We start from the raw sequence: 23,715 nt of genomic DNA, 5'->3' as shown, positions 1-23,715 counted from the left end.
GCAGCTGCTAGCTGTGCGCGGGAACTTTCAGTGCGTGTCCGCTGGCACGGATTCTCGCTCTGCGGCCGGTTTCAGTCCCCGCGTGCTGCGCACGACCTGCCAGCCCTCGGCGCTGCTGGGCCCTCGCGTGGCGTCCAAGTGCAAGGAATGGCGCTGCTTAATGGGTCGGCGTTGTGTTGTCTTGCCTCATTCACTCTCCTCCACGCGCGCGTTGTCAGTTCCACAGCGCCTCAACCTACAGCCCTTGCAGGACAGCCGTGAGCTTATCTCTTCGTAACGTGCGAGGGGAAGTTGTATACCCCGAGGTTTTACTCCGACAGCAGAGTTGCTGAACTAGTTCCCAGTGGGCAGGAGTTCGGAAGCGCTATTTCAGGGAACGTCTGGAGAGCCTACCGGCGTGTCTGACATTGAATCGAGCACTTGCCCTGCTTTTCTTCCGGTATTGTCTATCACCGAAGACGGCATGCGCCCCACTGGTGATTCACACAGGCAACTCGTTTCCCGGCACGACTATGCAGGCACGCCGCAGCGCTAGCGTTATTTTGCAACGCTAGCTCTGTGAGGGATGTTGGCCGCTGGCGCCACGTGCGGCGTCTTCACAGGTGCAGCACATGGACTTTTAACACGAGCGGACGTTCGGCGCAGAGCCCGGGGTCGCAACGAAATTCATGATCACAGCGTAATTTCTCATTGGTCTAGACTGCTGTGTACAGGGTCTTTAGCGCAGGTGATTCAAAAACCCCACAACTAACACACAAAAGTATACAACAGTGATGACGTCACTAAACAGTTCTTCATATTGGTTTAGAGGGTCTCTACGTCATTCCACCGCTATTACGTAGTACCTCTGAAGAAAAAAAATTCTGAGGGTACACTTGAGCTCCTAAGCGTTATTACGCGATAGCGTAGTGGGTTAATTCCCAAACACGCGCACAGACGCGTACGTACGTATATTTTATTTACCAACGGTTTCGGGCGGTAGACCGTCCTTCATCAGGGTAAGATAATTGTAAGATAAGATAATTATAATAACAATAATAGCAATAATACTAATTATAATAATACGATAAATCTTATCCTGATGAAGGACGGTCCACTGTCCGAAACTGTTGGTAAATAAGTTTATTCGAGCTTCAACTCTTTACATACACACATACGCGCGCGAGCCAGTCTGCAAGCGTGACGGTGCAACCACCGTCGACGTGTCGGCCTGCCGGAGCAATGGGGTCGTCGTCGCGCCATGAGCATCTGATTTCGTTCACTCAAGCCAGGATTGAGAGCAGCACAATCGTGGCGCGCGAATGCGCTAGTCATGTGATTTTTTTTTATTTCGCGGGCTTTCTTTGTAGCTCGGAAAAAAGATACATGTGAGGCTTTATCGGAAATGAGTGGAATGGGGGTTTCTGAAGGTGCTCTCCAACTTTGTTATTCACATCTGCTGTCTAAAGTCAATATTTACGCATTTAGAAAAATTACCTTAATTACTACTTAATTATTAGCAATAGAAAAAGATTGCCTAGATGCGCAAGCCGGCTGGTAGCTGTATGTAAGTGGTTTTCCTGGCCTACCTCAAATATCTTCTTTTTTAACCCTTGGCTAAAGTTAGCCTGGACACCCTGTATATAAAGAAGGTCATTCTCTGCTTTACATAGATCCCTGGGAGTCCTCATACCACTCACTGCGCAGTGGTGCCACGGTTAAGTGATGCGACACTGCTCTGCGACGGGTGATTCTCCCAGTGGTGCGGCCCATGCAGGTTGCTCCTCCCGAGTGACCAATCATTAATTTAACTGCTACCTGCCATGGTGGGCACTTTGCTCAATATCCGATGTGCAGGTAGTGATGACGCCTGAAGGTCACGTGGCCTGGGTGGCCCACCCTCCTCCTGGGCTGCTCTCTGGGGACCACCTGCGGGAGCCACGCCCGTGATTTTTCGCTCACAACGTCGGCATCGGATTTTCTGCATGGACAACGGGTCCTTTGACGCTGTCGCTTTAAAAAGAAAAGGAAAGTGCTCTGAAAATAAAAAAAATGGCCGAGCCGGGACTGGAACCGCTACCCCTCGGCCAATGAGGACCGTTCGTTCAGTGAGTTCAGTAGTTTAGGGGCTTTGTGCGACCACCTCATACCGCATAGTCAGCAGAGCTATCGCATTACAATCACGCACAGTAAGCGCTCGTGCTGTCCAAGTCTCTCTCAGTCCATGTTTTTTGCGCTTGTACGTGATTCCAATGCACCAACTCACCCAAAGGTCCGTGCTCTATCGCATTACTCCTAAGGCTATTTAAGCGTTTCCGGACAGACAGACAGAAAAACTATTTCTGCAAGTGAGTTTTAGACCCTGCTGCGTCTCTGGGCCACTGCGCGGTCCTGCACTCCATAATGCAGGATATGTCGGGACATGACGTCGGCAGCCCGAGTCACCGCAGCAAGCTGCGATGTCGGGTCTGCAGACGTGGCAGGACCTCCTGTCCTCCCAGCTCGAGATGGCGTGCTGTCCCTGCGGGGGTGGATCACCAGGGCAGCCGAAAATGATATGGGAGAGTGTGGCGTGAGGGTCACCGCATAGGGAGCATGCAGGGTACGTGCCACAATAGAATCGGGCGTGTAAGCACTGGAATGCTTTTCTGCGTTAAAAGAAGTCAACTCTGGATTGGGACGGCACACTGCAGAGCAGACGTGTCGGCTGACCGCGAAGCGACTACGGCGTGCACTGCGTGCGCCGCGTCTTGCTGGGGACGAGTGGGTGGCTGTTGCTCGCGGCCTCCGTGCGTGGTGGCGTATGCAGCGGGGCCTCCATTTCCCACTTTAATTGGCCCCAATAAAACGGCCCGCCCGGAGGGCAGAGCAGGGGGAGGGGAGGGGGGGGGGGGGGGGCGCGGCCTCGTCTTGGGAGGTTGGAAAACACGCCGCTCCGGCGCCGGCCTCTTTCCTCGACGCCGCCCGAACATGGGCAGCTGGGCTTTTTGTTTTCCTTTCGGCGCGTTTGATGTCTCTGGAAGTCGGCTGTTCTCGAGAGGCTCCTCCGGACTCTGCAGTGGGGCTGGGAAGTTGTTAGTCGAGGTTAGGGCTGTTCCCACTGTCGGTCCTTTGCTGCCTTCAGCCAAGTTAAGCCACGCCCCTGTTTGATGTAGAGGGGCTTCCATTGCACGTTTCAATACTTTCGTTTTTTTTTACTTTTTCAGGCTCACATTTTCGCTTGAACCCCAAGAAGTTTGATCATCCCTGGGCTTTCTTCTTTCTGGAAACCAGTAGCTTAGTTTTTGTCTGTTTACTCAGCCGTACTCGGTTCAGAGTCGAGGAGTATTCGCAGGTGGTAAGGCTCGCCGCCAATTCTCCCCCGTGTGGCGGTTCCCGCAGCCGACGACGTGTGTAGTGCGCGTACCGCGACCTTGGGTGCGCGTAGAAACTGAAGTTTAACCTTGAGTGGCCGCTCGCATACGGGAGCCCCCCGTTCCCACTGGTGCGCCGTCTGCCTGTCAAGCTGGTCCGCTTTCTCCTTTCCACCATTCGCTTCCGTGTACGTGTGTCGCTGTTTGCTTTTTTTTTTCCCTCTTTCGATCCCTGCCGCCTTTCGCGCTGCATTTTAATAAGCGGGTTCATCTTCCGTATTACGTTCGCGCCATTGTGAACGGCCTTCAGGTTTGCCTGTTTCATTAATTTATTTGTTTTGCCTTTTCTTTTTCTAGCTAGCGTCCTCGGCAATTCACGTATGGCCTGTTTATATGGTCCGACACGAGCGTGGCCTTTGGCCTTTTCGTTTTTTTTTCTTCGCGCCTTTCGAACGTCTCTTATTCCACGGAGCGGCGCCCATGTCCCGACCGGCTTTTGCCCTAACGTAATGGATTTAGCGTGTGCGCAGAGTTTTCGTTTTGTGCGCGTGCCTCTCAGCCACGGTGAAAGAACAAGCTCTCAGCTTCCGTTCGCGCGAGTGCAACATGATCGTCAACTTGAACGCGGGTGTTGAGTCTACAGCTCCCGTGTAGACGCAACAGGCACGTACCTATATGCAGCTATAACAACTGTAACTTTTGGGAACACTGTGCATCCTCCGGAGGATTAATACGGTCTATTTTTAATCCCCCGCTTAAAGTTCCGTGTGTTCACCATGTCGGCGAACTCTGGTACCAAAGTTCTGCCAGACACGTGGCGTCACCTGTTGGCGAAGTTTCACGCCTACGCAGCTGTATCTGGCGCGTGGAAGCTGTGAGGGTGCGATACCGTGCGTTCCTGTCCGGCCGTGGCCACATTAGGCCTCGCAGCGGAGGCAATGCCTGGTTTCTTGAGTGCGAACCAGGTGCTGAAGAGCCGCCGTGCCTAAAGCGAGCCGTACGCTTGCATTTGCTCTGTACTGTTTTATACAAGTTCGATAGCCTACAGAAAGAAAAGTGTCAGTACTACATGGCGAGGGCGTATAAAGATCTTTCACTACAGTGTGCGATGTGTCCAATTTCTGACTTCGTGACTCTGCTGAACAGGCTCAAGGCGGCGCGCTTGGGAAATTGCCGTTACCTGAGCGAGTAAAACCGTCTATGTTACTACAAGCCCATGGTAACGAGAAGAAACGAACAGAATGAATTTCGTTATGAAGTGTGCCGAAATGGATGTACAGCGCATTTCAGAAAACCTTCAGCGCGGAAGATAATTCGGTACAACGCGATGTGACCGCCCCCTCTCCACTTTCTCTCTCTGCCGGCGTCGCCTGATGCGCGAGTGGATTGCATTCTGTTCAGAAATTTCGATCTTTCTGTACGCACCTTTCCTGCAAACTTGGTCCTTTTGTTCCAGTACCAGCCGCCATCCTCTCTTTCGTCCGTGGGCAAGCCGGCGGTGCTATTTTCGAGATCTGCCGTCTCGCGCGGTTCCGTTGTGCGTTTCGAAACCTCCAACGCCCAGTGCCGCGCCGTCGACGTCTTCTGCCGGCGGGAACTTCACGCGCGCGCAAGGACGAAAGGAAGCACGCACGAAGGGTGGGGGGCAGGATGCGCAATATCCACTGCTGTTCCTCTTTTGTCCGACGGCGACACTGCACGCGTTTTTCCGCCCGGCGATCGACGTGGTGGTCGCGTCAGAAGTCCAGTCTGTTCTGCCAGGAGGTTCGGTCCGCGACTTGGGCGCGAGTCTCACTCCGCATCGACCAGGCCGGCCGGCGTCCCGAAGGGCCTCTCCCGTGATCGCAGTAAGTGTCGCCCGCCTATGAACTTTCCGCTTCCAGGGCGCGCGAACGTTCTACAGCGTTTTACTTTCTCCAACGTAGTATGTCGTAACGGAAAACCCCCGCACCCACTCCTGTGAGAAGACTGCGCTGGTGTGCAGGACAGTGGTTTCTCTCAAGAATGTGCCCCGTATTCTCGTGCGGTCCAGTTTGGTCTGCCACGCGTGGACATGGAGTCTTTTTTTGTATGAAGGGAGGAGACGTGAGAAGAGGCTTTAAAGAACTTCTCGCTGTCATTTCTTCGACTCGGTGGAAAATACTGGGCATGCCTTTAACAGCATCGTTGACGATCTTTCTTGTTCGCAAAATTATCCGCGCCGATTTTTGACCGCAGAGGGCGCTGGCGCAAGGGGCTGCGGCGGGGCACGATAAAGGCGTAGATTTCGTCCAGCAAAGGCAGGAAACGATGCACTCTAAGACTTATTTCGGCTGACCTGCGCCGGCGTCTGGCCTGATTTTTCTGTCATCGCCAGAATCAAGGGATAAAAAACATCGTCCTCTTATCATTACTGCAATATATATGCTAGCGCTTTTGACGGCCGCGGGAGCCTTAAAGTTTGGAGATTTTGCCCAGTAGACTTCGTGAAGTATGGGATATATGAAAAGTCTGCATAAAATATGCCCCTACATTTGGCCCCTCGGCGCCATCTGCGCACGCACAGATTGCTCCCCACGAAATCAGATCGCGCTATGCTAAAACTTGTTAAGCGCTATGACCATTGAGACATCATTTGAGCTTGGCAAACGCCAGTCGTGCATCAAAGATTTGAGCAGGGGCGTGCGAATATTTGGAAATGTTCGGAAATTTTGAATACCGAATCAGATAATCTCCTATTCGATTATTCGAACGAATCAAATAGGGTATGTTCAAAATTATTCGAAACGAATCGAATATGCCTAAGTTTTCAAATACTTTTCCAACAACTGGCGCGAAATAGTAATCCACTTGAGTAACGTTGAAACTTCGGCTTGTTGGTTCGTAATTCTCAACAGTACCGCAAAAAAACAAGTGACCGGTGAACGAACACACACGCACACACACACACACACGCACGCACGCACGCACGCACGCACGCACAAAACACGCACGCACACAGAGAGAGAGAGAACCTCCAAGTAGTAATAAGGCCTGTCGTATTTTTCTTCCAAGACTATTCCAAAAACAGGGAGCATACAAGCCCGTACCATATGAACAACGTTTATGTAGGTATATCTATAAACGTTGGCCGCGATCGGTGTGCGAGCGATGAAGGGGCCAACGCCGCGGTGCGGTTCATTCGTGTGGTGCTGTTAACAATCATACATTGTAGGCAGGTTCAGCAAACCGGGCCTTTGCCTGACCTCGGTGGCCATGCCTCATATGTAACTCTTGTCCTTCTCATGCACTCAGATGTGGCGCTTGTTTATTATCTCCCGTTATCAACAACAAAAGTAATTTTAATAAACTGACTTCGTGTTGCGACCCCCCAATTGGAGATCACTGTTGCGTCTTTCAGCAGATATACCCGTAACTGCGAAAGCAGCGCTTCGCTATTTCTCATGATTGCTCATTGAATATTGAATATTGAAGTAGCGAATATTCGCAAAATTATTCGATTCGTATTCGATTGAGTAGCAAGGCCGCACTATTCGATTCGGTTTGGAAAAAGGGCTATTTGCACACTCCGAGATTTAAATAATTATATCATCAGCTGCACTGTATGATTTTTAAATATCAGCTATTACTCATGTCCCGATCAAATTTGTTTCTCGTTTTTGTTTTTACTTACTTTTTCTATTTTTTTTTTGTCTATGCTGGGTTTCATCGCCTGAACTGAATGCACACGCAGCTGCGTGCCGCTTCATTGGTGCAGAGAACACTGATAGTTTATTTATACTTCGTCACGCTAAGTGCACTACAATCACCGTTCAGGCGGCTGACAGCATTTTGAAACTAGCGCCATGTGCTGTGTCCTTCGTAACTGCGCCTCTCGGTCACAGATGGCGCCAGCCGTCCCGCTCCTTGATTTAGCGCTTCTGTTTTTGGCGAGGGCCCTCGGCTTGGGTGGTTCCCTTTTGGTTTGCGTGTTGTATAACTTTTGAGGGGTGCAGAACTTCGGCGTTGCTTCGGCCACCGTACTCTTGGGGCTACGTTCACGCAAGTCAAAATTTTTGGGTGAGTTTTCTTCGGTCAGAGAAGTGGTCCGCGCTCTTTGAGCGCTGTTAAGAAATTTTGCGCTCGCGCAGAAAACGATGTGCTGGGGCGCTTCCCCGTCCCATGTTTCCTTTCTTCACGGGAAATTGTATTTTGGTGAAGGCCGACATTCGATACGTTTCCGCTTAGCCGACTTTTGAGCTATGTGCTTACGGAATGGGCCGCCGTTAGCGCCTGAAGGGCGCCGAATGTGGGTCATATTGTCGTTATTTATGACAGCTGTACGCGTCTCAGATTCGTTGTTAATCGGCTGTTGCTTCCAGAGTTGAAGCGCGTCAGCGTTTTGTGATTTCCCCTAAATCATTTATGTTCTTGGTGCGTTTTGAGAATTGTAAGAACTAAACAGAACCGAACACGATCTACCTGCCGGCGTGCTTTGTATTTGGGCTCTTCGGTGAAGTGGTGGGTCGGATCCCGTTACATCTTGCGCGGAGCGACATGCGAAGTTATGTGGCGTTTTAAGTTTAGTCTGTTCGGTTGCTCGAGCAAATAAATGCAGGGCGCTTCGAACACAGTGTTTACGCCAACCCGGCTGGCGCGAGTTGTTTAGTTTCGGTTACGAAAACGGCAGCGCGTTCCGTCCGGTTGCGTATTGTGAAGGGCGAATTATATCTGTCGACGGGCCGCCTTCGAAGCGCCAAGAGTAGCGCCTGCGGCCCGACGAAAGAACGGGCCTTGCTGTTCACACCACATGTTTCTTCGTCGCGTTCTTTCGTGCGTGAGTCACCGTAAAGAGGCTTCCCTTCTTGTCTGTCCCTACGCTTTTCCCCCTGCCTTCGCGATTAAAAATAATGGAAGGGGCATCTGTGCCGTGTGCGCTCACGTAATGTTCTTGCTCGTCTGTTCATGTTCCTAACCTGGACGTAGTATGAGGGCGGTGTGTGATAAATTTGTGGAAAAAAAATTGATATTAATTCGCGCCACTATATATATACAAGGTGTCCCAGCTAAATGTAACCGAGCTTTTAAAAAAGACAGTGTCCTAGCCCGGTGAATCCAACTGAGGGTTGTTCAGAGTCGCTTGGCTTAGTCTGCAGTAAACTTTTGTTCCTTAAAGTTAATTAATTAGTTATTAGCTAACTTTGTAATTACTGACTTGAACCGCAGCAGTGGGCTAGTGGTTTGAGCACCCACCTCGCATGCGTGACGTGCGGGGTTCGATCCCTAGTGCCGCTGGGTACTCACCGGTGATACAATGGGTGCAAGCTTGCCCCTGACCTGGTGTTTGGCTTCTTTAGGATGAAATGCTTGGGAAATGGGTCTTTGGCCCCACCTTGACATGGAGAAAATACATTGTGCCATGGCGCTCTTTGGCCTCAGATGCCCTTGCGTCATAAAAGATCACGATCATCAATTATTGGCTTGAGCAACAAAGTGTGAATGGAAAAGTTGTGGATTTAAGTGTCAATGAAAAAGTTGTAGATTGCCTCGAAAAAGTGCTAGCAGCACTGTTTCTGTCAAGGTGCGACATTTATGTAGCTTTATTTATTGGCCTTAAAAAAGATGTCACAAGACCAGCTGCTAGCTCACATATCTCTTATTCAGTGTGCCCACAAAGGCTCATCAGGGAGATCACTTCAGAAAAAATCGGATTTTATTCTCTAAGACGTGTCTTGGGACGTTGAAGTGGCACGGTTGTCACGTGGAAGCTTTTTTTCGTTGTGCAAGTTATGGTTCAAGGCTGCTAAAAAAACTACTTTATGTAAATGGTATCTTGGTGCAAATGTTTTAGTCAGTTGTTTTTGAAAGTGACCTACAAATTTTCCATTGACACTTTGTTCCTCAAGTAAATAATTAAAGTTTGCTAATTAGGCTTATCTAATTAACTTCAAAGAACGAAAAAAATACTGGAGACTAGGCCACGTCACTAAAAACCCCTCAGTTGGTTACATGCTTACAAATTGGAAAAGTTACGTTCAAGGCATTGCGCGAGCTTTTCAAATTGTAATACACATTTTTGTCTTTGTTTTGTTTTTTTGCATGAGAAATGTAGTTGTATGTAATGCCACTCTTCAGTTATCATGTATACACCTCGTATTATTCCATGCACTGTACCCACGATTTCTATTGTTATGACTTGGGTGCTATTTATCTCCACTGAGTACTGTCAATGCAGGGGGCATGCGGCCCTGTCAAGCTTGCTACTGGCAGCTTTTTCTGCAGGATTCCTACATCATGTATAGTGATGTAAATAAAGTTCTATTCTATTCTATACTACATTTAGGTGGGACTCCTGGTATATGCATTTTTGGTGCATTTTCGCAGACTTCACGCTGCCGCATCATGTGGAAGAATCACAATTTCTTCATGACACGCATGTATCTTTTTGTTCTTCTGGTGCAGACGCTCTGCTCGCGGATCTGCAGCAGACGACGGCGAGCCTGAGCAACGGCTCATCGCCGATGTACTCCAGCATCAACAGGCCAGGAGGAATTGGAAAAGATCACACCATGAGCCACTCTGTTACAACCGAGCGCTACGACTATAAGCCCACACCTGACAAGACGTCGGTGAGTTACCGATTGCCACAGAAATGCCACAGAAATGCCACTATCTTTGCACAGTAGCAGTGTCCATTACTAGTATATCGTTCTTCATAACGACTCAAAGTATGCTTGCACTATATTGGACTGGTTATAACCTCATAGCAGTAAGTAGCATTATGCATGGGGGGACTGTGAGGGATTTATGTAAAATTCTTAGCTTTGTAATTGTTCGTTTCGTGCAGACATATGTGTTCATTTGATTTGTGGTTGCTACATAATTTTCGTTTTCTCACTCAAATAGACATCTCAATCCTTCCACAAAAATTTCTGGACATGGCCATGCTACCACATATGCTCAGTGTGATAACCGTTAAAGTTCTACTCTGCCACCCTGTCAACACACATGGCAGAGCATCAGAAAGTGCAACAAAGTGCGTCATTATCCAGACATAAGCGTATAGTGTTTGAAAGAGAAATGCAGTCTTCACTTTTGTGCATAAAACCTTTGTCCATAAAGTTGTGAGACTGATTTATTTTAAATGATTCCCCAAAATAAATGTTCGTGCATATGTTTGGTTTATTGGTTTATTGGGGCTTAACGTCCCAAAGCGACTCAGGCTATGAGGGACGTGTTGGTACGTATGTGTAGCGCCATCCTTTCAGGCTAACCTGAGCTATTTATGTTAATTGTTGTGGAAACCGCTAGATGGCACTACGTGTAGAAACATACTAGTGTTCCTGTACACACTCCCGCAGGGAGCAGAGTTGCGTGTCTGTTTTCCCTTGCCGCTTCGAGCGCCATTCGCGAGAGGTGATCACATGATTTTCATGACGTCAGGTGCTCAACTTTCCGCGGGGAAGCTGACTTCACAGGTGCAGTGCCAAGCGACCCCTCGTCAGCTCGATGCCTCATGTGAGCCCACGCTGTCGGTTACATTTAGAAAATTTTCCATGCGCACCTGCAGCGTCAGGTTTGGTGTTCTGCTGTGGTAGTGAGGGATGCAGTCGTCAGCTATGACTGGATGCAGTGCGGCAAACTGCAGCAACCGCACTGGAAACAGCAAAGCGTTTTGCGAAGTGCCATTTGGAAGGTCGGGGGCTGAAGTGCGTCAGTGGCTGAAGTGGCTTTTGGAAATAGGTCACGATAAGCCCGCCCAGATGAAAATATAGTGCTTCTTTAATAAAAATTAGGAAAGCTAATCATATAAACGAGAAGGCGTCCCCATAGCCTTAGTTGCTTTGGGACGTTAAACCCCCATAAACCAAACCATATAAACGAGAAAGAGTACTTTCAAGGTCCTTTAAAGATTCGTCATTTCACTGCATTTAGTAGTGGTGTACATTTTGCAAAATGTTTTAGGCAAGCAATTCAGTTTGAATTTTTTTCATTAGGTCAGACTCGCCTGTTCAATGCATTGGTATTGCTTTAGTCTGCTTGCCTGCAACAAGCTGCAGAATCGTGTTAATGTGGTTCTAGGGAGGTGCATTTTCGTATTTTTCGCACGTAACTCGCACAGAACACGCAGCGGTGCTAGTTATGAAAAAAGTAATTCAACGCTATACTTTTTTTTTTTTTCCTTAAGACGAGCACGCAGGAAGAATGGACGAGACAGACGCTGTCCCATCTGGAATGGGACTGCTTGTTCATCTGAAATTATTTGTTTTAGAAAAAAAAGAAACTCGCAAGCCGTTACTAGTATTTTTTCCTCAGTTTGTCATGCCTACGATTTGCTGTTAACCTATGACGATTTTTTTTTCATGCTGTGTGCACCCCCTCGGCAAATCACACATTAGTTTTTGGTGTTACGTTTAGAGACTAGCGATCGAGTGCAATTTGTACGCAAATTAAAAAAAACAAGCCCAAGCACTCTACACAGCAAGCCTATTAACGCAGCCCCTGTACGCACGAGCAGTGGCTTTCCCACACAGCGTGGAACATGATGGCAGACCTTCGCACAACTCTGCTCCCTGCGGGAGAATATACAGGAACATTAAAAAATATGCTGTCACTAGTCGTCTGCGCATTCTACTGTGAGAGAATGTGGAGAGATGGACGTCCACCTCGAACAGCGTGTAAACATAAAATTCTGTGTGAAGCTTGGCAAGACAGCCACACAGACGTATGAGCTCCTTCATGACGCTTACAGCAATGAGACATTATCGCGGGCACGAGTTTTCGAGTGGCACAAGAGGTTCCTTTCGGGGAAAACGTCGTTGGAAGACGACACAAGGCAGGGGCACCCTTCAACCTCACGGAATGAAAACAATGTGGCTCAGATCAAGGAAATCGTACAGCAAGACCGCACCATTTCGGTCCGCATGCTATCAGATGCTCTCGACATTAGTAAGACAACATGCCACCAAATTTTGCGTGAGAACTTGGGGAAACGAAAGTTGAATGCCATACTTGTGCCACACTCCCTCACACAGGACCAGAAGGACACGCAGGCATCAGTGAGCGCTGATTTGCTCTCCGTGGCAGAGAAGGATGCTGCATTTGTCAACAGCATCATTGCCGGATACGCCGACGACCCAGCAAAGCAAAACCGTGACCCAACAAGGCTAAAAACATGCTTTCGCAAGTCTACTCGGTTTAGCTGCGCTGAAACCCTACCACTTTTTTGTGTGAATTATCCGAAATTTATTTGGTGCTGAACGAAAGTTCAGCAAGGAAGCATGGAGTTTCCCAAACTTACCTATAGGGAAAATAGGCGCTGCCGTCAGTGGGAGCTTCTTAAAGAGCACTTTAAACCACATCTTCCCGGCATTCCTGTGGTGGATAATTATTGGCTTGGCTAGTGTGGTGCGTAAATGTGAATTCTGCTTTGGAATCTGTAGCTGCATCACAATGCTCTCCTCTGTGCAAAAAAACAATTGTTTTATTAGTCTGTTTTTCACTTCTTGAATAAATTTAAAGCAAGTGACAGTTTGTTGCTAGGCTGATATGGAAACTTTCACAGCATTTCTTGAAGGTCTTCCTCGAGAAGGATCATATTGTTACGACTGAATCATGTTTTGTGCCCAGTGGTAGCCCAGGAAATACAAAACAACATCTTGCCAGTGTTCCTGTGCCTCACCATGGTGGATGAACTACTGCAGTGCCGTTTTTCCCTTTAGATAATTCATAGAAACTATGTGGGGATAGAATCTTGGCCACAGCGGCTGTACTGGTTGACACCAAACAGAATATCTTTATCCACTCAGTGGCCTGTACGTTCTCCTGTGTTCTTAAAGTATATGTGGCTGAATGGTGATGATGAGAACTTGAAACAGGAGAGCATTGTGCATTTTTGCATTGTCAGGCATGACTGACATGTCCAAAAAGGAGACTGAGGAAGAAATCTGGAAACTGTGATCAATGAAACTGGCAGGCAACAGCCAGCAAGAAATAGCTTTATTTGGGCTGTTGTTAAGCTATAATTGCAGCCTTGTTCTGCATTTGTGGCTTTGTTTTGATGCCTTTCCTCTAATTATTCATTGCATTATGTATATATTTTCTTGGCTCAGTGTGTTTTCAAAAGCCATTTTCTTGTCACAGGAATGCCATAGGATGATGGGATGGTGGGGGATTGAATTCATTGCATAAAACCTTGCACAAAATAATTGACTTCGAAATGGGGTTATTTTTGCTTTATCTGAAATAACACAAAGTTAAAATTGCCTGAATTTGAGTAAACTGCATATAATTGAAGAAGGAAGACCAGTTGTCATACATGATGTTCATTTCTCGGGTTGGATATGGATTATACATTCTGGGTTCTGGAAATATAATCTGTGTATCAAGTACAAAAACGAAAGATGGGTAACAATCCTAGACTGCTCATTGAAACATGTAGTAAAAAGATTATTTGATGAACTTCACAACAAACATAGTGTACGTGTCAACCGTTTTACCTTGATTGTATCTATCTTTGCAGCCCATCTACCAGAACCAGTACATTGTGCGTGAGATGACAACTACCACCACAACCAACCGCACTGCATCGCCGTCATCACCGCGGAGTCGTGGCTACCTGGATGGCCCAGCCAGTCCTCCAACTCCACGGCGTTCCCCAATCTCCAACAACCTGTCGGAGCTGGACAACCTCTTGGAAGACCTCAACACAGCCAAGTTCCCACAGGCAATCACACCGTCGCCCCCAATGTCCAGGAGTAGAGGTAAGCCCCCTCTCTGTCAGTTGCAGTTTCATTGGCAAGCTAATTCAGCGCTAACACAGCACAGCCACCTAAACTACTGCAGCTGCCTGTTACATGCCTACAAAACTAATTGAAATTGTCATTGGAGAGTGTACTTACCATTACTCTTGACCGGAGTTATTTGGTGTTTAGATGGTGCACATTTGCTTACGCTTTATTATGTGGGCAGTTTTTAGCAAAATGGGCCCCACATAGGTCCTACAGCATTAGTAATGAGCGTTATTATCACAGCTAAATACCCCTGCTGCGCAACTGCTGGGAAGTTGCAAATGAACACAGCTAACTTTCACTTCTTTGTATTGCAAACTTCTCATTCTCAATACTGAGTGCATGTGGAAAGGCCATTTCCTGGAACTTTGATTACCTCAGAGTTGGGGTATTGATTGAGTGAGCACTGGCATTGACCAGCTCGGAGCACACATGGGCACTCCGTGCAGAAGCAGTACAAAAGCAATTGAGCAAAGGAGGTGAGCATTGCCATTGGCCTGATAACTGCAACTCATTGTCAAATGTTTGGATGTTTATTAGCACTTACGAAGTTGGTGAGCAGCTTCAGGATACTTGCTTAAACATGGACAATGTACGGGCATGCCTTCTAGTGGCATTTAGACAAGTGGCTCGGCAAAGGACACAGAAGTGCAGTCTTTGAACAGTGGCTTGGATGGAAATGGGAAAAGTGAAAAAAAAAAGAAAGAAAAAGCTCAGTTATTTCACTGTCATTTCGTCAGCATAATGTTTAACACCCCTGTCGCATGGGCTCGGCTGAACTCCTTTAAACTCCCTTCAACAAATATAGTCTTTATCTTGAGAGAGATGCACGCCACGCCACATGAGTTCTTAAGGGAAGGAAATTTTATGACGTTCCCCGGCGAAAGGAAATTATCATCGCGGGGCCACTTGTAGAAGTTGCAGCTTGAGATGGGCATCCGCGCTTTTGGTTTCCAAATGAAGAATTAACTGTATCACAAGAGGACATGTAGGCAAGCAGACAAGATTGGTGTTAGTGCATCCCTGGGTAGTGTCTGTCCTGCCCACTAACCTGTGCATGTGGTGTGTTGTGGTGTTGTGCTAAATTCCTTTTTTGAAAAGCCCAAAAAGTTAGCACTGTGATAGTCCAGTACTTTTGAGCAGGCAAAACTGAAGCCTGGCATCAATCTCGGTGCTGCATTCAAGTCACCAACAGCGCATGATACTTTAACCTTCTACTGATGGCAGGAAAGCTCATACCCAGTTTCCTAAGCAGCCAGTATAGTGGTGTACTTTCCTCCCCAGCCACCAGATGCCTCAAGATGCTACTGGCTTCAAGCGCTTGTGACGCTATCTCCCAAGTAGGCTGAGCTTTCTTTCCTAAGTTGCTCTATGCATAGAGCCTCAAGTACATTGCAAACTTTGAACGAAGTGCATTTTACATACTACAATAAAAGGTCTGAAAACTGGATTAGGACCCAGTTTTTTGGTGCAGCGAAAGACTTTGGGTCTAAGGAAAAATTGGCAAAATTGGTTTTTGAGGAAAAGAAATGATGCAGTAACTGGGTAACTGTCTCTCATATCTCTGTGGACATCTGAACCAACTGCACCAGGGAGTGACAGAAGAAAAGGAAGAAAGAGGTGCTACAGTAGAGACCACCTGGGGATCTTTAATGTGCACTGACATCACACAGCACACGGGAGCCTTTTGCTTTTCACGTCCATCAAAACGCAGCTGCCACGGTCGGGTTGGGGGTCCAAGGGCCTCGATTTTGCAATGGTTTTGTATCAGATGCTGTAGAAGATTTTTACTGAATTCTTTTACCAGTGCATGCATACATTTTTATGTATCCTGGTGCGGGAAACCCTGACGGCATGCAAAAGCTACTGCACGCCAGCAAAAGGGTTGAACTAAATACTAATAATCCCAGCTGCCAGACAGTGATTATGCAATTTTAGCGGAGCGTATCTCCCATTCGAGTTTCGAAACTGAAACTTTTCATGCCACAGTGACGTACAGTTCATTGATGGCAGTTTTAGTGGACCATGGTTACCGCCTCAACCAAGAAATGCAAAGCGCTGTGGTGCCATCTGTCAACACACTTAAAGCACTTCATTGGTGATTCAAAGGCGGCGATGCTCTTCAGGGTTGCTGCATTATAGCACCTTATTAAAAGGTGCACTGGAGAGAGCAAAAAATATAATAAAATGCAACAAACTTTTTTCAAAGCGAGGGACAGGATGTAGCTAACAGCGTATAAGTAGTATTTTACGGAGACATGGTCACATGGTGGAATACACTAATAATGGCAAGGTTTCTCTGCACTGTGTCACTTGATTTAGATTATGCAATTTTCAGAGCTAAATTAAAATCTTAAATCTTCGTTTTTTTCAATATCGTCGTGCTCAGCTCTTACACTATGAGGCAAGATCTTTCCATTTTTTACCATAATCTTGAAACATGTTTTGGTCAGTTATTGGTTCTTTTAAGTTACGTTTCAAAGTGTGGGGGTAAGCTTTTAGACATGTTTTTGGGCAGGAACTGACCCTAGTGCTGGCATTAATACACTGCTTGTTTTTAAGTGCTAGTTTTCTCCTTTTTTTTTTATTACGTGCTTTGCCTTGTTAAGTCTGCATTCAATTGACCGAAACTGTTGAAAATTGGCTCTTGGTTCTGTTGCCAAGCTGTGTTTTGTGTAGATCTGCACCCTTTGATTGACTGGCATTGATTTTTCTTTTTTGTGTATGCAAGAGTATTATCTGTATATCTACTTTCATGAAAACACTTTTTGAACAAAAATTGCATAAACCTAATGCCCTATACCTTCTGCAACTGCTCTAAATCAGGTCAGTTAGGGATGCTTAACATTTGTTTTGCATTAAAGAGAAAACTGTGCGTCTTGGCAGGTTGCTAGTTGTCTACTTATTTAACTTTTGATCACAATGGTCAGCTTGACAAGCTATTTGATATTATTGAGAGTTGTGCATCATAGTAATGTCTATTTCCAGCTGCGGCAGTGCTGATTGCAGCAACTTTCAAGGTGGTGTTGCTCTATGTAATGTCTCACGTATGATGCAATGCAATCAGCGTGCTACAAGCACTGCAGCTTTCTCATTTTATCTTGTGGTATGCCGTTTGCACCAAAATGGGGTATGCTGAGGCACTGAATTGGGCCACTTGGCGAGTTGACACTTTGACACTTTAAATGTAGTAACTAACTTGAAAAGACAGCAGACAGAAAAACAGACAGGACAAATGCTAGACTTGCAATCACCAAAAAGCAGGAGTGCATACACATAATCTCACCATGCTGGTGCAACAACAGCCATTAGGTGACAACAGTTATAACAAGATTTGTGTAAATATTCATGCTTTCTGTGCAAGGTGTTGGTTGTGAGTCTGGCTTGCGTGCTGCCTATTTCTCTTCTGACCGTTTTCCATTTGCGCTAATTGCTATGCCTTAAAAGATGTGCATGGAAGTTAGCACTTGTCATGGACCCATTTTCAGAAAGGCCTTCTGGGCATATTGTTTGATAATATATATCTGATGTAATATATTTCATGCATGGCCTTTGTGCAGCTGAATGGTGCTAGTTAGAAGTGAGTTCTAGGTGTACAAGTGTTGTCCTGATATGTTTTTGACATATTTGTATTGCACGTTATTCCATGAGAGTAAATGCTGCTCTAGTGCTGTTATGCATTTGTAGTGGCAACAGCAACGTTGAAAGCAAATTCTTAATTTTTCAGTCCTGGACCATGGACAAAAAAAAAAAAAGCAGAAGCCCACATGCACCGTCTGTTGTCAGATTTAGATGCAGGGATGCCCACTCAGCACCACAGACTGTAGTGGCTTGTTCTTTACTATAATGTTTTTTACAAATAATATTACATTCCTTGTTAATGGACATGCTAAAGTTCATTAGCTCCAGTACAGGCAAGGTGATGCTGAAAATGTGGATGTATGATGAGTGAGCTCAGTAGTTTAGTAGAAAGATGACTGACGCCAACCAGGTTAATTTTTAAAAAACACGATGTTTCGGGACCGGCTCGGTCCCTTCTTTACGGTGTGACTACGGGCGAGGCGCAGCTTGGCTCTTTAAGCCCTCGTGTTGAATACCTCTGCCTGAGTCAATGGCCGCAAACCATGGATGTAAGACGAAGGAAATGTCCCCAGGGAGCGACTAACATTCCTTCGTGTCTGTTGTATGTGCCACGACTGCAGCAGAAACCTCCTGCACTGGTTAGCTTCGTTCTCCAGTACAATAGTGCTGTCAAAGTCAATTTGGTGGTCACATTCCTCGCAGTGTTCGGCCACCGCGCTGCGCTGACAACAGACACGTACAAACACGCTGACAACAGGCACATACAACAGACACGAAGGAATGTTAATTGCTCCCTGGGGACACTTCCTTCGTCTTACATCCATGGTTTGCGGCCATTGACCCGGAGGTATTCAACACAAGGGCTTAAAAAGCAAAGCTGCGCCTCGCCCGTAGTCACACCGTGAAGAAGGGACTGAGCCGGTCCCGAAACGTCGTGTTTTTCAAAAATTAACCTGGTTGGCGTCAGTCATCTTTCCAATAAATTAATTTTCCCAACCAGACAGACTTCTGTCAAATGTTTTCTTTTGAGCTCAGTAGTGTCTTCTATTAATTATCACACATTGCTGCCAGCTAACGGAATTCTGAGAAGGTTCCCAGGCAGATCCAATTTCTTCCTATTAAACTAAAAATAATGCAGGGCTTCAGTTAGGAAATACGGTTTTCGGTGTGCATTTGATAGTGGAGAAGTAGTATATAAAGTTATTTATGCTGTCATTCCTGAGGAGAGGTAACTGCTTTGCAGTTGTGGCAGAAATATTCGGTGGGCAGCATACACAGTGACAGAAATAATAAGGTTAGTGTGAGCCCTGCAGAGGCTCCTCCTGTGCTTATAAGTATGCCAGGATGGAGGTGAGGTCGCGGTTTTAAAGGTTGAATGGTGGCATGCATTCCTGGCAATCATCTGAAGACATTACTAGCAGACAGAATGGTGCAAAACGGCTAAAAAGTGAGGACACAAGAGCTTGTGTGTGTCACTTTTTACCCGTCTCATGTCCTTTTGTGTGCTATTAATGCCTCAAAACATCATCGTGCTTTCATTCTTGAGCTTTCACAAGCAAAGTGAAAGCTAAGCAATACACTTTTCTTTCTTGTTGCATGTGTGTCTGCACTCTTGCCAGTGTGTGGCCTCTGTGTATGTATGAAAGAAAGATCAAATTTCTCCTCCACTTAACACCCCCTTCCCTCAACGAAAGCCTCGCCTTGCTCCCAAATCTGCCCCGACTGGAACAGGGGTGCAGTTCGTTCCAGTTGTCGCCAGCAATCGCCATTTCTCATCTTTCTGGACTGCGCATCATAGATGCGCGGCTAAAAATAATCTTGGCAAAGGTGCACTCTGTTTTCTTTTTCTTTGCAAAGGCATCTACTGTTTATATATACATCCAGCTCTTCTGCTGAGTGGAAACGCAGCCCTTGGCACCGGCCACATGGTCAGCCGTGCGTGTCAAAGCATTGCTTAACTGCTGATGCCACTCTTCCTGACGTTTTATGCGTCTCGAAGCTCTAGTCAGTGCTTGCGCAGTGGGCTGGTGTTAAAGCAGATTGGGAGGAGAAAAGGTGATCCCTGATTTTATCTGTGAAAAGAAAATAATGAATTAAAGGTCTGATACAGGTGTGGCATCAAGCTTTAAAAGGATTCTACAGTAGCTTTTGAGCAGAAAGGACACCTGACACAAAAAAAAAAATGCTTTTGCTTAAAACTAAGTGAAACAGGTATCACTCACTTAAGCCTCATGAGTTATATGCAAAGTACTGTGCCCTAGATTGCATATTAGTACGGAGAGGTTTTTGTAGCCAGGCACAGGTAAAATAATATCAATGTCTAATTAAATGTAAACACAACAATTGAAATATGAAGAACACAAGAAAGTCTTATTAATTCAGGGGGTTACTAGAGCAGCTGGTTTCCTTTTCATCGGCTAATATTTTTGTATTTGCATTTCATTTGACGGTATAGGTACATGGAAATATATGTCAAGGCAGTTCAGCTCTGCAACTGAGCTGCTTGCAGCTTACCACAAACACTAAATTGATTTCATAGTTCTGCTAAAGATGCATTGTCATTTGCTATGTGCTGCTAAATCTTGCCATTCGCTGTTCAGTGCCGCTCCTGAAACACATGCAGCCCTTGTCAGAAAAATGCATGCCACTTCATGATTGGTCCAAGCAGCCTCTATGCCATGCTTTGGAACTTCTGTAGCACAGTTGGCACTGCAAAGTCCTAGATAGTGAAGAAATCTGCCCTTCTTTGGTTTGCCACCTTGGAGTGGCAACAGCATATTAGTCTGGCAGCATTGTCAAGAATATGCTGGCAATAATTGCAGAGGTGCCTGCATATTCTACAGTGCAGCTGTTAGTAGCTCATTTCCGCTCTCTTCGTCAGCGTTGGCGCAGTAGCATGGCTGGTCATGTGATAATCAACCTCACGATGCAGGCTAAAGATTTCGGTCTTTGCTGGGGAGATGGAATTTCCCGCATCATCCTGGCTTCTTTTCCATCCATGTTGCACCTGTTGCTTATGATGCTTACTTTTGAGTGGCAAGATATACTCTGTGTATAAATCGAGAGATTGTGATCTCTTACCTCCACACTATCTTGCCGCGAGTTTCTATCCTCAATTGCGAGTCATCGTTTCACTTGCCATTTGTACATAAGGTAATTAGTAATAGTCATGCTTCCATACAGTAAACATTATGTAAGCAGTAAAAAAAATTTTTTCTACTTGCAGCAGTTTCAACATTCTGCATTAAGAGAGTAGCTGCTTTGTGTCCTGATAAATAATACAGTGGAAACCAGGCGACGGGCCTACGGAATGACGAGGCCAAGTTTCCACAACTGATTTATGTGTCCATAAATACATAAAGGATGTTTGTACCTGCTACATCCAGTTATTTTTTTTTTGTCTGCTGTTTCTCCTATGTTTCGTAGTGTATTTTACTTCTGTATGTCTCATTCTTTAGTTTGTAATTTTCCTTCACTATCAAACCAGAGGGCTTTCTCATTACTTTAAGCTTGACTGTTTACCACTCCCTTGACAAAACCACATTACTGCTATTTTCTTTAGGTCCAGTGAATGCAGTGGTTAAGCGTAGACAGCTGGGCTAGTTGGTTCACAGTCGCATTATGATACATCGTTCTGGCGCACGAAAAACACGGACGAAGGCGATTGTGTGTCTGTTCTTCCTTCGTCCGTGTTTTTCGTGCGCCAGAACGATGTATCATAATGCGAATGCAGTGGCAAGGTTACAGGACCTTCAAGCTTTCCTGTTGGTCAGGGTGCAGCAAAAAATCTTAGCCATGACGTGTTCGCAGTCATCAATTCAATTCATCATTGTGGCTCCTGCAGTTGGAAAGGATTGTGGAGTCGATTTGTTTGCGTTCAGGTTTTTGTATGCTATCAGTACGTGCTGGGAAATTCTGTTGGCCCAAGTTCATGAGACTTAGACTCACGTTTAAGCTATTAGCAACTCTCAGAGCCCACATGCTGTTTTTGAATATAAGACCGGACAAATGACAGGTATGTGCTTTGTTTTCACCCTCTTCATTTTAGTCTTTGTGGAAGTTTTGTTCCTCAGACTGGATGGTATTGCAGTCAGCAGTAAAAGCACAGCGAGAATATGGACACCAGAGACAGGCAGATGCAATACAGTGGTCATTTTGTTCTTTTTCTTTTTCACTCTTCCCAGTGACAGAGGTCACAACCACACGTGAAATCTCTCATGTGCCAAACGGAAGGTCCCTCTCACCATCATCGCCTGTGCGGTACCGGCCACCCTCCTCACCACGCTCCTATGAGATGGAGCCAGCCATGGAGAACCTCCTCGATGACCTCCAGAGTGCTGTGCCACAGCAAGGTCGAGGAATGTAAGCTGCACGCACTTCGTTCATTTTTTGCTCATTTATTTATTCCTCAGTAACTTCCTTTTTGGTATATGCAGTGAGACAGTGCATTTGCGCCGATTCTTCATGTCGAGGTAGATCCAGTTTGAAAAGGAACACATTATCTGCATTCAACCAGTAGCTACCCCATAAGCATCAGCGAAGAGTGCGCTATTTTCTTTGCTCTAAATAGTTGCCCTATGGAGGGATAAGCCCATGAAAAAGTTTCAGCTTCAGTGCAGAAGTAGCAGCAAAATTTGAGTGCAGAGTATGCAGTGCAGTAACCAGAACTATTAAATTCACAAAAGCTAGTCTAACTGATTTATGCCTGAGGGCAAGGCTAAAAAAAAATATACTCCAGTAGCATGCAAGGAAACAGTGGTGAGCAGCATTGCAGGTGACACCCAGGGCAACTGAATGTCTGGAAAGGAAACAGTCTTAGTGGCTCTGTGCAGTGGAGTTTTTTAGCCTCTATAAACTATTACTATCTTCTTGCACCTATTAAAACGTTGAGTTTGTAGAGTTGGTATGGCTTCATGATTTGCTAAAACAGTGCAAAAAGAATGACTGACAAGAAGAAAGGCATACACAGGATGAGCGCTTACTCACAACTAAGGCTTTATTCACAAACCCTAGCATTTATAAAGGAAGGATCAAAAGCATGACACATGAAATTATTAAGAAACACACAAAGGAAAACTGAGCAAAGATGCGCGGGATGCTCAAAAGCCGCCAAGAAATGCGAGCTCCTTATCAGACACACTAATGGACGGTTTATTGATACAGGTCTGTTGCTGCTTCGCAATATGAAAGGCTTCTACAACTTTCCTCATGGACTTTTCTTTGTGGATGTAAATTACCTGTGTGTGATACAACAATGCAGTACTTTTTTTTTTCTTTTTCTTCTTCGTTACCTCACAATCTTTTCAGTGAGTCACCAGATAATATAGGTCGTTGCCATTTGCTAAATTGTTTCTGTGCTCTTGTGAACACTTGTTCGAGCAATGCCCAGTCTGGCAAAAGTATTTGGCTCTGAAAGAGAAGGGAAACCTGTAAACTCCTGTGCAGCAGGCAACAGACTTTCTGCTATGCGCGATGCCGCACCCTTTTCTTCTCTTTTGAGTCTTTTTCCTTTGGATCGGTGGGCATATCTGCTTAAGCTTGATAGAGGCTGAAAGAACTGCACCAACATTGAACCTACTTGCTATGTTCTTTAGCCCGTGGAAGATATAATGCACGCGTGGTAGAACTGAAACTTTATACTTTTTAGGCAGATTATCCTGCATTTTCTGAGCGTCCTGTCGTTTTACCCACTAATGTAACTGAGAGCATGCCCCTGTTATTACATTTTCTTAAGTACCCTGCATTCTTAATCCCGGATAAATGTGACTGAAACTTTGCATCTAAATGCTGTGGCACTAATGCTAAAATTTAAGGATGTGATAATTGGAGGCTTGTTACTAACTAAAAAGATACTGCATAGTGCTACAATAACCCAGGCGTGCATACTTGAAAGTACCATACTATTATGACTCCAGCCACTCAAAAAGTGCATATTAGGTGAAGGTGCAGTTTGAGTGCAAAAATTTCCTCAGTAAAGACTGTTCATAGTAATATCTCAGGTTGGAGAAAAACGGTTTTATTCTTCTCACTGCCCTTTCTACCCAATTTTTCAC

General features: G+C 45.9%; 1 protein-coding gene across 4 annotated transcripts in view; it reads left to right on the top strand.

Annotated features, from left to right (window-relative positions):
• Pax (paxillin) overlaps positions 1-23,715 on the top strand; it is a 66,583-nt gene that overhangs the window by 24,545 nt on the left and 18,323 nt on the right. For 2 of the 4 annotated variants that reach the window (XM_077652926.1, XM_077652925.1), the window contains exons 2-4: positions 9,753-9,919; positions 13,813-14,053; positions 21,847-22,024. In XM_077652926.1, the coding sequence (XP_077509052.1) occupies positions 9,753-9,919; positions 13,813-14,053; positions 21,847-22,024 (586 nt within the window). Of the gene's footprint in view, positions 1-4,938; positions 5,180-7,233; positions 7,371-9,752; positions 9,920-13,812; positions 14,054-21,846; positions 22,025-23,715 lie in introns of those variants that run through there. The other 2 variants (XM_077652927.1, XM_077652928.1) reach the window with 2 other exon arrangements.

Source organism: Amblyomma americanum, chromosome 2 (assembly GCF_052857255.1).
Source record: "Amblyomma americanum isolate KBUSLIRL-KWMA chromosome 2, ASM5285725v1, whole genome shotgun sequence".
Classification (NCBI taxonomy): Eukaryota; Metazoa; Arthropoda; class Arachnida; order Ixodida; family Ixodidae; genus Amblyomma; species Amblyomma americanum.
Note: the sequence above shows the minus strand (reverse complement) of the source record. Positions and strands in the feature narration are given on the sequence as shown.